The 14,950-nt window shown below is 40.2% G+C and overlaps 1 protein-coding gene across 3 annotated transcripts; it reads right to left on the reverse strand.

Annotated features, from left to right (window-relative positions):
* Window positions 1-968: 968 nt before the first annotated feature.
* LOC113040715 (guanylyl cyclase-activating protein 1-like) lies at window positions 969-6,205 on the reverse strand. Of its 3 annotated transcripts, none has more exons than XM_026198982.1 (5): window positions 6,064-6,201; window positions 5,178-5,994; window positions 1,708-1,857; window positions 1,505-1,595; window positions 969-1,423 (listed from the first exon to the last, which is right to left on the reverse strand). In XM_026198982.1, exons 2-5 carry the CDS (start codon window positions 5,373-5,375, stop codon window positions 1,296-1,298), a joined length of 567 nt encoding a protein of 188 aa, XP_026054767.1. In that variant the 5' UTR covers window positions 5,376-5,994; window positions 6,064-6,201; the 3' UTR covers window positions 969-1,295. The 3 variants fall into 3 exon arrangements, with proteins under 3 accessions (XP_026054767.1, XP_026054765.1, XP_026054766.1); XM_026198980.1 differs by having other exon boundaries at window positions 5,178-6,001; XM_026198981.1 differs by having other exon boundaries at window positions 5,178-6,205.
* Window positions 6,206-14,950: the final 8,745 nt, after the last annotated feature.

Genomic DNA, 14,950 nt, shown 5'->3' on the forward strand with positions numbered 1-14,950 from the left:
TGAATTCTACACAATATCACACACACATCACTCAGACACCTGTTTCATGTCTGTTAGATGTGCTCATCTGCAATACTTATCAAACATTATCCAGTCAGATGATAAATAGACATTTAGTAATAGTCTTTAAGAAGTATATATGGTTTTTGTAAATCCACTAATGAGTCGTGTACTTAATGGAGCTCCCCTGTTAGTTATGCATTATAAAACATGTTTACAGCAAAAGCACAAATATGCTATATTATGTAGGTCACAGACAGGGTTTAGATTAAGCCTGTGAAACCTGGGGATAGCGTCTTTAGACCCTTTGCTTATATGTTGCTTAATTTACGCCTTAGTTTTAATAAATTATTAACTCCAAAAACAATACCACTGTATGAAAATGACTTATACACTTCAATTTAAATAAGTATTTCGGGGAAAATATATATTCTCACCGTTGTCTCTCACAGCAAGCTGTCATATTCGTCTTCTTTCCAGTTTAATGGCGGTTGGCATCCAGTTTATTGGTGCATTACCGCCCTCTTCTGTTCCGGAGTGTGGATCAGATAATACGTTTTCCTACTAAGTGTACACATCTCTCACATTGTCCCCTAACATTAATATCCACACACACATCACGCATCAAATCCTGCCTAAAACCCATGCCTCCCTTAAAACGTAATCAATATTCTACTCTGTGCCCTAATTAAAGCCGCCATATTGCCAACAACTTATCGTTTTGAGATCTCGCGTGGTTCTGTGTGATTTGGACAACTTCAAGTAACGCCCCCGTCTTGCAGTCTGCAGACGTACACGCTTGGCTGAAGACGCGCTTCTGTGTGTTTACGTGATTCAGCCAGAAGGTGGCGCTATAATGGAGAATTATAGGATCCAAGTACACATATGATTCATGTCAAAATATATAAAGGAGGTTGATTATAGTCATTATTCAGTATACAAAAAACACATTTCATGTTTTATTGGGGAAAGTGTAAAATTACAACAACATAACAAATACTACAATACTTCATATCTATAATAATAATACTACGTCATATTAAGATGGAGTTCTTACAGGACATCACAGGGCTGAAGAAAAGTATTTCACAGGATTGGTTGAAATCCTAGGTTTTAATATCACAAATGAACCATAAGTATAAGTGCACTTAAACGAAGCGTCTGCTCTAGTCTCAGTTATTGTGTGGCTGCTGAAATGCAGATGAACTTTATTAACACTGTGAGGGTTTAAAGCTGAATCAGCATCTTCAGAGTTGAGAAACGCTCCTCTTCTTCTTCTGGTTTGGCACCTGATCTCAGGCTGAGCCCATGTCTGTGTAGATGTTACTGACGATATGAGTCAGATCCAGACTCTGGGTCAGCATCACCGACAGAACCTCGTCCGCCTGGATGCCCTCGATGAACTCGTCCAGAGACAGCTCGCCTGAACACACACACATTTACATATGTAAATCACACCGCTTCATCTGCATATTTAAATAGCACACACAGATCGTCATATTACCGTCTCCGTTAACATCAATCTTGTTAAACACCATGTCAGTAAGTTCTTCAGCGGAAAACTCCTGCTCTACTCCGTTAATGGCTTCGATGGCCTGCAGCAGAAAAACAACAGATGAAAGCGAGTTGATTGTGTGTTTGTTCTGACGTCTTATGAGATGGTTTTCAGTACAATATGTCACAGACAGCACTGAATTCTTCAGATACCTTGAAGATGAGCAGCAGCTCCTCGCGGTCGATGCAGCCGCTGCCGTCCACGTCGAACAGTTTAAAGTACCAGCGCAGCTTCTGCTGAACTCCACCCTTCAGAACCAGACTCAGAGCTGCCACGTACTCCATGAAATCAATGCAGCCGTCCTGATGATGACATCATAACACAAAACCAATTATGATACTATGATTTAGTGATCACACCAAACCAAATATAAGTAAAGTGTCTTTCAAAGTTTGAGGCTTAAAATTACAACTAGATAAAAAAGTTCATAAAGACAAACTTTAGGTTGGCTTGAGAAAGCCTAGCCTGAAAGTTTAAAGCAGTGATAAAAGCCTAAAGTTTGAAAATTCTGATAGGTTAGACAGATGTTAATAACATGTTTCTAGCATGATTAGAATGCTTTTAACATGATTAGCCTGTTACTAGCATATTGCTGACATTAATAACAATTTAGTAGCATTTCGCTAGCATGTTTCTAACATGATTAGCATGTTACTAGAATATTGTTAGCAAGATTAGCTAGTGATTAGCACGTTGTTACCGTGATAAGCATGCACCTAGCATGTTTGCTGACATAAATAACAATTTAGTAGCATTTCGCTAGCATGTTTCTAACATGATTAGCATGTTACTAAAATATTGTTAGCAAGATTAGCAAGTGATTAGCATGTTGTTACTGTGATAAGCATGCACCTAGCATGTTGCTAACATGATTAACAAGTGACTAGCATGTCGCTAGCATGTTTCTAGCATGAATATCATGCCCCCTAGCATGTTGCTAGCATGATTATCAAGTGACTAGCATGTCACTAGCATGATTAGCAAATTACTAGCATGTCACTAGGATGTTTCTAGAATGATTAGGAAGAGACTAGCATGTAGCTAGCATGTTTATAGCATGCTCATCATGCCCCCTAGCATGTTGCTAGCATGATTATCAAGTGACTAGCATGTCACTAGCATGATTAACAAATTACTAGCATGTCACTAGGATGTTTCTAGCATGATTAGGAAGAGACTAGCATGTAGCTAGCATGTTTCTAGCGTGATTATCATGCCCCCTAGCATGTTGCTAGCATGATTAGCAAGTGACTAGCATGTTTCTATAGCATGATTAGCATGCACCTAGAATGTTGCTAGCATGATTATAAAAAATTACTAGCATGTCACTACAATGTTTCTAGCATGATTAGCAAGAGACTACCATGTCGCTAGCATGTTTCTAGCATGATTAGCATTTAGCTAGCACGATTAGCTAAAATTTCAAAATATGGAAGAAATAATGTTCTCTTGTTATTCAGTATAACACAGGAATTCATGTAAAAATAAAACAACAATTATTCTGATCTGCACTTATTTATATATGCAAAAAAATATGTAATCATACTAAACTTGTGTTATATTCCAAATTATTAAAAACTTCTGGTTGACAAATGGGTAAAACCTAGTGGTTAGAAGGATAATAGCAAAGATTGGTTAATATTGAAAATGACACTTAATTAGTTTGTAGGAGCAGCATGGAAATCTTTTAATAAAGAGTCATCCAATGATTCATGTCCTTCCTGACTAGATTTGTGCGAATATCAACTACACTGAATGTCACAGTGAATGTCACTATACTGCTTCTAGCATAGAATAGTCACCAAATGTGGAACCTTCAGACTTTTAAAATGATAATTGTTTTGACAAGATTAGAAAAAAAAAATGTGTTTATAAAATTGAGTAGTAAATTAATGGCCCAGAGGAATCAGGTCTTTTGGTATAAAGGGTTTTTATGTCACTATGAGCTCTAAAGCTGTAATTGATGAGGCTAATAATCCAGATAGTCTTGTATTTTTCATGGAAAGTGCCGTGACGTGAATGGAAGCCGCTGTAATCAGAAATAAAGTAGAGCGGTCACTGTATAAACTCCAGAGTTAACCAGATTACAGGATCTGCTGGGTCTTAGTGAAGATCTCTGACCTTCTGCATCACTGATGTTTGGCCTGAGTTTACTATATTAACACAGATCTCGTTACCCATAATCCTCAGCTGAACTGAAGCAGAAGGAACGTTTGTTTATTTGTTTGTATATGCGAGATACCTCATCTATATTCATGGGCGACAACGAGGTTAGTTAAGTTAAAATAAATTTTTTAATTTGATCCCAGATAAAATTATAATACTATATCTAGCTTTACTTCAATAAAAATCTTTCCATGAAAGTCAACAGAGAAACTAAGAGTTCTGACAGACGTTAAACTATTACAATCCACAAAATATGCTTCAAAGATAATGGATTCTGGCACAAAGAACATAAAAGAGGATCTTTCAAGCAGAAGGAACGTGAGGCGTGCGCTGGATAAAGAGTTAATGAGTTCAGCCCTCATGGCTTTATATTTTTCAGTTTATTTATATCAAGTTAAGTTTTGTTTGGGGTGCGTTCAAGAATCAGGTTTATACTTTTAATTTTCCCTAACAATAACCTCTCTACAACAAAAGATGATATTTTGAAGAATGCTGGTAACCAAGCAAATGATGGTACCCATTGACTTCCATAGTATTTCTTCCACACTATGAAAGTCAATGACTACCGTCAATCATTTGGTTACTAGCATTCTTCAACAAATCTTCCATTGTGTTGGTAAAAAGCAGTTAACGGTAGCTATTGACTTCTGTAGCATGGAGAAAATACTGTGTAAGTCAATGGGTACCGCCAACTGTTTGGTTACCGAACATTTAAAGGGATAGTGAAAATTATGCAATTTACTAATGTTGTTCCAAACCTGTTGAACACAAAAAAATACATAATTTGAATCTTGTTGGTAAATATTTGATGGTACCCATTGACTTCCATAGTTGTTGTATTTTTCCACACTATGCAAGTCAATGGCTACCATTAGCCAATTAGATACAAGCATTCTTCCCTAAAGCTTCCACTGTGTTGGCAACCAAGCAGCTGATGGTAGCCTTTGACTTCTATAGCATGGAGAAAAATACTGTGGAAGGCAATGGGTACCGTCAGCTGTTTGGCTACTAAACATTTAAAGGCATAGTTCACCCGAAATGAAAATACTCTAATTTACTAATGTTGTTGCAAACCTGTTGAACACAAAATAAGATATTTTTTAACCACTTTGGTAGCCAAGTATTTGACGGTACCCATTGACTTCCATAGTTTTTTTTCACACTATGCAAGTCAATAGCTACCGTCAGCCATTTGGATACAATAATTCTTCACTAAATAATTAATTGTGTTGATAACCAAGCACTTCATGCTAGCCTTTGACTATAGCATGGAGAAAAATACTGTGGAAGTCAATGGGTACCGTCAACTGTTTGTTCACCAACATTCTTTAGAATATTTTCTTTTGTGCTGGTTTGGAGTAAATTGAGGATGAGGATGCACAAACATGCACAGGTATATTAGTAACACTTTGTCAAATGGTAGCCTAAGAAGTAGAAGAACAGCAGACTTTCTTACGTCGTTAATGTCGAAGGTCTTGAACATGGTCTTGACGTACTCATTGGATGTCTCGGACAGATTCTTCAGACCGAAGAACTTCTTGAACTCGTAGAAGGTGAGCTGCCCGGACGGACACTCGGTCATGAACTTGCGGTACCACCAGTGGGAGTGACATGCGCTCAGCTCCTTCACTGATATGCCGGAGGTGTTTCCCATGATGCCGCTGCAGCAGAGATCGGTCACCGCTTCCCTGTGCAGACACACACTGACACACAGAGCTCGGCTCAGCCTGCAGGACAGAGCAGGGCGAGGAGGAGGGTGTCCCGTCCAATTACCACTGACGTCACTCCCCGCTGTTCTTTTCCGCTCTGGAAATTACAGCGAATTACCTCCTGCTTACAGGGAATCCTAAATACAGTGTGTCAGCACGCCCCAGTGACCTGAGGTCACGACCTCTGACTGTCAGTCAAACATGATGCTCGAGCACAGCTGTGCGACTGTTATGTGACGATCTAATAAAGCACATTCTAATGGTTATTCTCAGCTGTATGTATAGCCCTGTAGAGCTGAGTGAAGCGACACAGACAGTGTGTGGTTAATGAAGGCAGGTTTATTGTGCTCTGGACACACACTGGCTCCTCCACTTCACCGGGTCGCAGGCCTGCAGGCCGTTGTGTTTGCGTCGGTGGTCTGTGCTCCAGGAGAAGCTGAAGCCACACGCCGGTTTCTGAGCCGTGTAGAAGGGTCTCAGAGAGTTTCGGCTGGTGTCTGGATGGGTTTGGACACGCTCAGGAGGAGAAGCCACAGATCTGATGTCATGCATCTCTGCTGGAGCCTGGTCACTGAATGAACACATGAGTGTCTCACACACATCAGAAATACTGAACGTGACTCAGGTTCTTACCCGAGTCCGCTGGGTTTCTGCTCTCGTCTGCTTCTTCATCATATCAGCACAAGTACTCGTCTTCTGTCTGTCTGTCAGCATCTGATCCCAGTTCAGTGTTTGTGATGACATCACAGAGACGTCACCATGACGACACACTCATTCTAGAATCTCCACAATGGGTTTTTTCATAGTTAATGCAGACATTCCACAAATAAGAATATTTCATTTGTTAACTTACAACGTCCAGTGAGTGTACACAGTTAAATCATATTTTCAAACGTACTTGCTTAGTTTGACAAAATTACTGCTTGATTAAAAATGACTTTTAAACAAGTGCATTTGTTTCTAATGAATCTTTATTTGTAGCTAATGTTGCTATGGTAGAAAATTACATACATACATACATACACACACACATACACATATATTTATTTGTTTGATCACAATTATTGCCAGCATTGCTATTGTAATTTCGGCTGCATCTGAAATTAGGCTACATTAGAAGTTAAAGAATTGTTTCTTTCAAGAAACCATTGCTTTGAAAAATGATTCACTGCAATTGGATCGCGAATTACGAATCATTTGATTCACCTCGGGGATTTCAAACCGCGCATCATTTGAATCGTTTGATTCAGATCGGGGATTCAAACAGCGCGTCGCGATCGCGGATTTAAACCGCGCGTCCCGAATCGTTTGATTCATCTCGGGGATTCAAACCGCGCGTTGCGACTCGTTTGATTCAGATTCGCATCGCGAATCGTTGATTCAGATCGGGGATTCAAACCACGCCTCGCGAATCGTTTGATTCGGATCGGATTCAAACCGCGCGTCGCGAATCGTTTGATTCACCTCGGGGATTCAAACCAAGCATTGCGACTCGTTTGATTCAGATTCGCGTCGCGAATCGTTTGATTCAGATCGGGGATTCAAACCGCGCGTCGCGAATCGTTTGATTCGGATCGGGGATTCAAACCGCGCGTGGCGAATCGTTTGATTCGGATCGGGGATTCAAACCGCGCGTCGCGAGTCGTTTGATTCACCTCGGGGATTCAAACCAAGCATTGCGACTCGTTTGATTCAGATTCGCGTCGCGAATCGTTTGATTCACCTCGGGAATTCAAACCCCGCGTCGCGATCGGGGATTTAAAACGCGCGTCGCGAATCGTTTGATTCGGATCGGGGATTCAAACCGCGTGTGGCGAATCGTTTGATTCGGATCGGGGATTCAACCGCGCGTCGCGACTCGTTTGATTCAGATTCGCGTCGCGAATCGTTTGATTCACCTCGGGGATTCAAGCTGTAATCGGGCCTTAAAACCCCAAATTTTTATAATAGAATGATGAAAAAGTTGTTTAAATCACTGATTCATCGACTCACTCATAAACCTACTACCCAGCCAACATTGATATGTGGGCCCCATATGGGTTATACCTGGGCAGCATGGGTTCTATGTGGGCATGGGATGAAGACGGGCAATTTATGTGGGTCCCATGTGTTTTTCACAATGTGGGTCCCATATAGGTTTTACCATATGGGACCTTCATGGGTTCTATGTGGGCATGGGATGAAGATGGGCAATTTACGTGGGTCCCATGTGTGATTCACAATGTGGGTCCCATTTAGGTTTGAACATACGGGACCTTCATGGGATCTATGTGGGCATGGGACACAAATGGGCAATTTACGTGGGTCCCATGTGTGTTTCACAATGTGGGTCCCATATAGATATGAGACATTTGTGGGATTTGTGTGGGCAAAACGATTTTCAGACTTAATTACATCTTTACACCTTTAAACTATATTGGTTAAAAGCCACTTTTTAGGAATAAATATTGAAGATTGGCAATGGGATGAAGCACAAGAACAAGTTAATTCTTCTTCCATGTGTATACATCGACTTCACCTGTCTAAACTAAAGCTCTCTAATATATTTTCCTCTGTAGACCCACTATGTGATAGGTGTGGTCTAACACCAGCATCATATATTTTGGAGTTGTCCTAAGATTGGAAATTATTGGATTTCAGTTTTTCAGTTGCTGTCAGAAGTGTTGGGAAAGCAGTTGGATCCAGACACAATTTTAGCTGTTTTTGGTGTAAGTGATAAAATAGAGCAAAAAAATATATATATAAATTTTTGCAGCATGTAAGCCTTTTATCAATTATTTTAATAAGAAAGCAGTAGTTGAATTCTAAGTACCCCCCAAACCCTTATTTTCTTTTTCCATACCCGGTATATTATTATGATATTAAATCTAGTGCTAAATCAGGATTTGTATAAAAGTGTAAAAAAATTGTATTGTAATGTTGTTTTGTTTTTGTGCCAACGTAAAAAAAACGAATAAAGAGAATGTTTTTAAAAAGTATTTTAAAATTAAAATTATCAATATTAAAATGTAATTTCTATGCAAAAATACATTTTCCTTTTATTGCACACATGTTAGCAGGGACAACCCTTTTAAAATTATTTTTATTTTTATTTTAACTCTTGAGTCTAGAGTAGAATTACATTGGTCTCACATAGGACTTTCCTCTATACTCTCAAATGTTCTCACAACCTTCCGCTTGACAAAGTAGTCCTGTTGTATTAAAATTTGAGTTAGTTTTTATTTCACATAATATTATATCATATAATATAATATGTCAATGATCTTGGCTGAAAATAAGCGTATATTTAAATTTATAGCTGTAAAGATTTTAATATTAGAATAAAAGGAATTCACGCGCTGCGCGCGGATACAGTCTCTTCTAAGCACAGTGGTGCGGCAGCACGGACGGACGGCAGGAGTTCCTAACAGTCAGCAGCACTCAGCGGCCGTCACGGATCGGAAATAAGCAGGTAAAATGCATATTTTCAAGAAATTGATTAATTATCCACGGTTTCAAGTATTGGGAACATTGTTTTGAACGTTTAAATTACCGTTAACATAATGTAGCCTTTAAAATTGTGATGTTGTATTTTTTTTCTGGCCGCGTTATCGTTAAAAATGGCTATAAAGGCTTTAAGCATGTCGTTTTTGTTGACTTAAATGTGTAGTTTTGTTCTTGCCTGCCATTAATGAAGTAGGATTCTCGGTTGTTGTTCATTTATGCTTCACTTGTGCATTTTGTGGCCGTCTTGCCGCCATTTTTTCCACCTGAGTGGAAACTGAATTTCCACACAATTTATAGTATAAACCGCGTTTGAATGTCAAAATACTTAGTTTTTAATACATTTGAAGTAACTTGCTCCTAAAAACGGCAGGTGGGGTGGATTTCAAACAGTTTTGAGACTACCATTGTTTAGGCTTTTCTGTGCGCGCAGGCCGTAGACAGACCTAGGTCATCAGTTCCATAAGGTTAAAGTACCTCGATACATTTTTTCATGTTCACAGACATAATTTGTCCTCTGAATGACACCTTTGCTGTCAAACTCCTCTTATGAATATCTGCATGACATGTATAATTCAGTTTAGTTTCCAAGAATGGCATGAAAATTTTCTCTGCGAGACGCTGGAGGAACGATCAACTCTTTAAAGCGTTGTTAGGGAGGGCGCTGGTGCAGCCTCCGTGTTGCCAGATTCAGGTGTAGTGCTTCGGCGTCGTGACGTCATTAATATGCAGTCCATTTACCACTTAGCGTGGCTGCTATGTTGATGGCCCGCTACTGCGCAGTAATGTGCTCATGCTTATTATGGGGAGGGACTTCGGTCCCTCGATGCCTTCAGTGTGAATCTACAATCTTCATAGTCATGAAAATAAAGAAAACTCTTTGAATAAGAAGGTGTGTCCAAACTTTTGCTCTGTACTGTGTGTGTGTGTGTGTATATATATGTGTGTGTATTTATGTGTATATATATAATATGTATGTATATGTTTTTTTTGTTTGTTTTTTTTATGTTACATACGTTTGGTTATGTAAAACCAGCTGTCGGGATAGTATCACCTTGTTTTAAAATAAACTGGTAATTTTGGTGTTTAACACTTGGTTTTAATTTTGGTGTAGAAAAACTTATATTGAAAATGTCTAAATTATAATAAAGTGCTTGATATACTGAACTTTTAAATTGCACCTTTAATATAATTTTATTTATTTTTTGTAGATGAATGACCAGTGGAATAGTCAAGAAGATGTATGATTATGAATGTTGCCCAGTTTAGCCCCACTTAGGTTCTTTATGACATTTATATGGGCTAATTCATACAGGGCCCACATGGAACCCATGGACAAACCCATCTGGGCCCCATGTTTAAAGTCATATGGGGCTCACATTGGCCCCACAGCTGTTGTGTTGCCTGGGTCATATGTGGGACAAATATGGGTCTTATATGTGTTGCCCAGTTGGGCCCCACATTAGCCCCAGTCATGCCCCACCTTTATTTTGTTGTATGGGTCATAAGTGGGACCAATATGGGACTTATATGTGTTGCCCATTTGGGCCCCACATTAGCCCCAGTTAGGCCCCAGTTGGGATTCATATGGGTTAATTCAGATAGGGCCCACATGGAACCCATGGACAAACCCATGTAGGCCCCATATTTACAGCCCATATGGGTCCCACATGGGCCCCACGATAGAATGTTGGCTGGGTACACTTGTTTAATTACTGGATTAATCAGCGTTTTTGAACGATTCTCTTGAATGAAATATTAATTCATTGACAAATACATTTTTAAGACACTTGTCGCCACCTAGTGGTGAAATAATGCAATCGACACGAACGTTATTTGAAGCGCAGTACTTTCAAAAGGGGATTTGTTATATTTTGATCGCTACAATATAGACATCAGTGTTAATATCTGAACTATAAACTTTATCCCAGTATTTCTGTGATAATATAAATGACTGTAAGACAGATATAATACTGTGTAGTTGAAAAGACAAGTGAAACAAGTGTTTATATTAATTAAATTCATTAAAAAAGGGTCTGTAAAGAGGTGATGGTTCGACCCCCCCCCCCCCTCCTCTTTACAACAAAGTGGTTCGGTCCAGGCAGCTATATCCGCTGTATTAATCTTTGAGCGGGCTTTTCTGCCTTTCTCCCGAACTGAGGTATGCTGTATTCTATGCTACCGATTAGTTGTTAGCATTGGTTGAAAACAAGTCACACACACAATGTTTAAGTTGTTTTTATTTATTTTATTCACAATATATTGGGAATGTTATGTTTTTTGGCAGTGTCACTGTGTAATTGAGCTGAAGCTGGCGTGACGGCCTGTAAAACAAAATATATTCTCTTATGCAGACCCAATCTGGTGCTCTCCCAGGGGCGTCGCACCCGTGGGGGATGTGGGTGTTTTAACACCCACACTTTTCCCGGTGAGAGGGTTCGACACCCGCACATTTTCTGCAGTTTTTCCGCAGTTTTGCACAAACGCCTTACTACAGTCGTTCCTCCGTTTCTCTGGCCGCTCTGTGTCTGCGCTCGCCGCGGCTGCCTCCCCCCTCTCAAACTTGACACCGGCTTTGAGTGTGATCGGCTGATGATTGGCTGTTCTGCCTTAAGTCCCGCCTCTCTTGGCGTGTTATCGGTCAGCTCGTGCTGAGGAGGCGGGAACTTATGGTTATTTACATCTCCCTTTTCCAGGTACTTTGAATGAGTGTTTATGCTTTAGAGGTATTTAAATAAGCTTGATGTGTTTGGGAAGATGTTCTGTTAATCGTTTTGTTGACATGTCGAGTGTTTTTGGTATTATATTTAGTTTTTTAGACTAATGCTAATTGCTATTATTGGGATATTGTTTGCATACCTGTTGAAGAACTATGAAATTAAAGTGTATATTATTTTAATGTTTAAAAACAGTAAATTGTTACATGATTTATACCACCAGAGAAAAAGCTTTGTGTGGGCGTTTTTTCTCTCCTTTTCTGATTTTGCGTTTTTTTTCTCCCCTTTTCTGATTTTGCGTTTTTTTTCTCCCCTTTTCTGCTTTTTTTTTTTTTTAATGTAGGATTATTTTTTCCCAGCCAAACGCTGCAAGCCAGAAATCCCGCACAGTGCCAGAGAACTTTAAGCCCTGCATTTTGTACCCCTCTGTCAATGTGTTCATCATTTTTATTGTTTATAAACAAACCGCATCCATCCCCCACACTTTTGAAAAGCTTGCTACGCCCCTGTGCTCTCCTGTCTTTTTTTGCACTGAATTAACAACACAACGCAGACAGAAGAAGACGGTTACACTGGTGTCGTGACCCGTTCGATTGTTCAGCGGCTGCCGAACTCCCGAGGTTGCTGCACGGAGATTAGAAGTCGTCGGATCTCACTGCTTTCCTGCTTCATCGTGGGGACGCGCGGAATGCTGCACGGAGATTAGATGACGTCAGATCGCTCCGTTTTTCCGTTTCATTGAGGGGACGCACAGACTGCTGGTACAGAGGTTAAGAAGACGTCGGACTTTGCCGTTTTACAGTTCACCGAGGAGACGCACGAACTAAGCTTACAGTATTTTTGAACCAGCAAGTTTAAGAGGTATCAAACAGATATAGATTTGATTTAGGTTAAATGTTTTGAGTGATTAATCAGCTTATTAGAGAGGTAAAATCAAAAGTGCTGATTTATTCAGCTGTGGAAAAAAATATATATATATATTTATGTATTTTTATTTTTTATTTTTATTTTATTTATAAGTATGGTAATTCATGATGAATTATAACAAAGATACCAGTGATTTTGGTGGCTATCATTTGGGGAGAGGTAGAGGGGTTTTGCCATTTAGTGTTCCGTGTACTCCTGGGAAGTTGAATAGCACTGATTATGATGCTAACAGTACACTTTTCTACTCCAGTGTCCCACGATATACCAATATCAATAGTGCCTCAGTCTCAAGGACTGGTGATGTAGATTTGGTGTTCCGCATCCTCAAACAGCACTTTGGGGGTGTGATATCCACAGGTCTTCCTATGGCTGATTTTTATGCTACGACACCATATCAAAATGAAGGTCCTTTTGATTATTGGATCAGATTAAACAAAGCCGCTGACCTAGCTGAACAGCATCTTAAAAGTGAGGGCAGAACATTGCAACACCGGGACATGGAGCTTGCAGTTATGTTCATACGTAATTGTCCCGATAAAGGTCTTTCCATGATGTTCTTGAGCAAACCACAGCGTGAGTGGACCGCTGCAGAGGTGCAGGACCGCTTAGATGAATTTGTAAGAGACCGCAAAGTGTACGAGTGTCAGTTCTCACAACAAACCGTTAGCCCTGTCATTCCTGATGTAGGTGGTACACCACCTGGTAGAACCCAAGTCCCAGTTGAGCCTGATAACCCAACATGTGAAGGTAACACAATGGATAGGATACTAAATATGCTGGAAAAAGCATTGACATGTAATGCACAGTCCTCCAAAGCAGTCGTGCATCGTAAACCGAATGTTAAGAGACCACAGGTGTGTAGGGTCTGTCAGAGTCTTGACCACAGCACAGTTGCCCACTGTAGATTGCACAAATTGTGTTTCACTTGTTATCTTCCTGGACATACACGTGACATGTGTGAGATGTCTGCTTCACAGGTTAGACCGAACACCTCGACTGCTGCGGTCGATGGTAACAGTCAAAGGCCCCCTCAGGGAAACTATTGAGCCTATATCTGGAGGAGGGCGATGGTAGGCACATGAATTCAACCTCCTTTGACAGTGATGACATTGAGTCTGTATATGCTTTTGTTTGTGAAAATGTCCCAAAGTCTAGCAAAGTAATCTTGCAAAACACCATGAGAACACCTCAAAATGAAAGTTTATTCTACACTAATATTTTAGTGCAGGATAAAGTTGAGTTGAAAGGAATGTTGGATACTGGGTCAATGGCGACTACCATCAGTGCTGCTGTAATACCCATGTTAAAACAAGCAGGTGTGTTTACAGACGACATGCTTGTCCCAGCGGATATTATTTTAGTGGGTTGTGGGGGTAAACAAACCAGTCCTTTAGGGCTGTGTGATTTGAAACTTGAAGTTTATGGGTACAAGTTTTTAGTCCCAGTTCTGTTTGTTGAAGGACAGTTTGATCCCATTGTTTTGGGTACCAATGTGCTTAAGCCACTTATACGACATTTCAAGTCAAATGATGGATTCTGGCGTGTTATGAGTAAACCTGATGTACCGGGCCAGAGTGACAGTAGCCAGTTTCTTCGTCTTCTGTCTAACCTAGAGAGATGGCGAGGGGAGTCCATCCCTGACAAGGTCGGAACTTTGAAGTTGAAAGGTGCTGTAACTCTTCAGCCTATGACTGAACATTTGGTGTGGGGTCGTTTACCCACGGGTACCGTGTTATCAGCTTGCAGTACGGTTGTTGTTGAGCCTTGTGCATCTCCATGTGTGAACAAACGGATAATGGTTGGGCGAATAGTTTCTCCATTGTGGGGAGATGGGTGGCTACCCATGAAGATCATTAACCCCACCAATGCAGAAATAACTCTACGCAGAAATTCGAAAATTGCAGACGTTTTTCCCTGTGTTGCTTTAGAGGATTTTGATCAGTTGTCTGACACTTTGACTGTTCACCAAAATATGGGGGAAGTGCGAAGTAATGGTTCCTGTGGTAGCCTCACTGCGAGAAGTGTGTGTAGTGACATCTGTGATGTGAACGATAAGCTGGAAAAGCTAGGGCTTGGCTCCATTCCAATTGGTGGCTGTGAAGTTTCTGTGCAGTGTAAAGAGAGACTTGTTGATTTGATTGGGGCCTATGAGTCTGTCTTCTCGAGAAATCATCTAGATTGTGGTGAGGCGCAGGATTTCTGTCATCGTATTAGACTAACAGATGACCGACCATTCAGGTTACCATATCGTAGAATATCGCCTGCTCATTATCACAAATTGAAAGAGACCTTGGATGAAATGGAAAAAAAGGACATAATTCGTAAATCTTGTAGTGAATTTGCCTCTCCCTTGGTTCTCGTGTGGAAAAAGAACGGCGATCTACGAATTTGCA

The sequence above is a fragment of the Carassius auratus genome, chromosome 22 (assembly GCF_003368295.1).
Source record: "Carassius auratus strain Wakin chromosome 22, ASM336829v1, whole genome shotgun sequence".
In the NCBI taxonomy this organism is placed as follows: Eukaryota; Metazoa; Chordata; class Actinopteri; order Cypriniformes; family Cyprinidae; genus Carassius; species Carassius auratus.

Excerpts from the sequence above, each read along its gene's own strand:
- LOC113040715 (XM_026198981.1), bottom strand. The coding sequence starts at position 5,375 with ATGGGAAACACCTCCGGCATATCAGTGAAGGAGCTGAGCGCATGTCAC. Across the intron at positions 1,858-5,177 it reads AGACCTTCGACATTAACGAC|GACGGCTGCATTGATTTCAT; the intron begins GTAAGAAAGTCT and ends TGTCATCATCAG. Across the intron at positions 1,596-1,707 it reads AGCTGCTGCTCATCTTCAAG|GCCATCGAAGCCATTAACGG; the intron begins GTATCTGAAGAA and ends TTTCTGCTGCAG.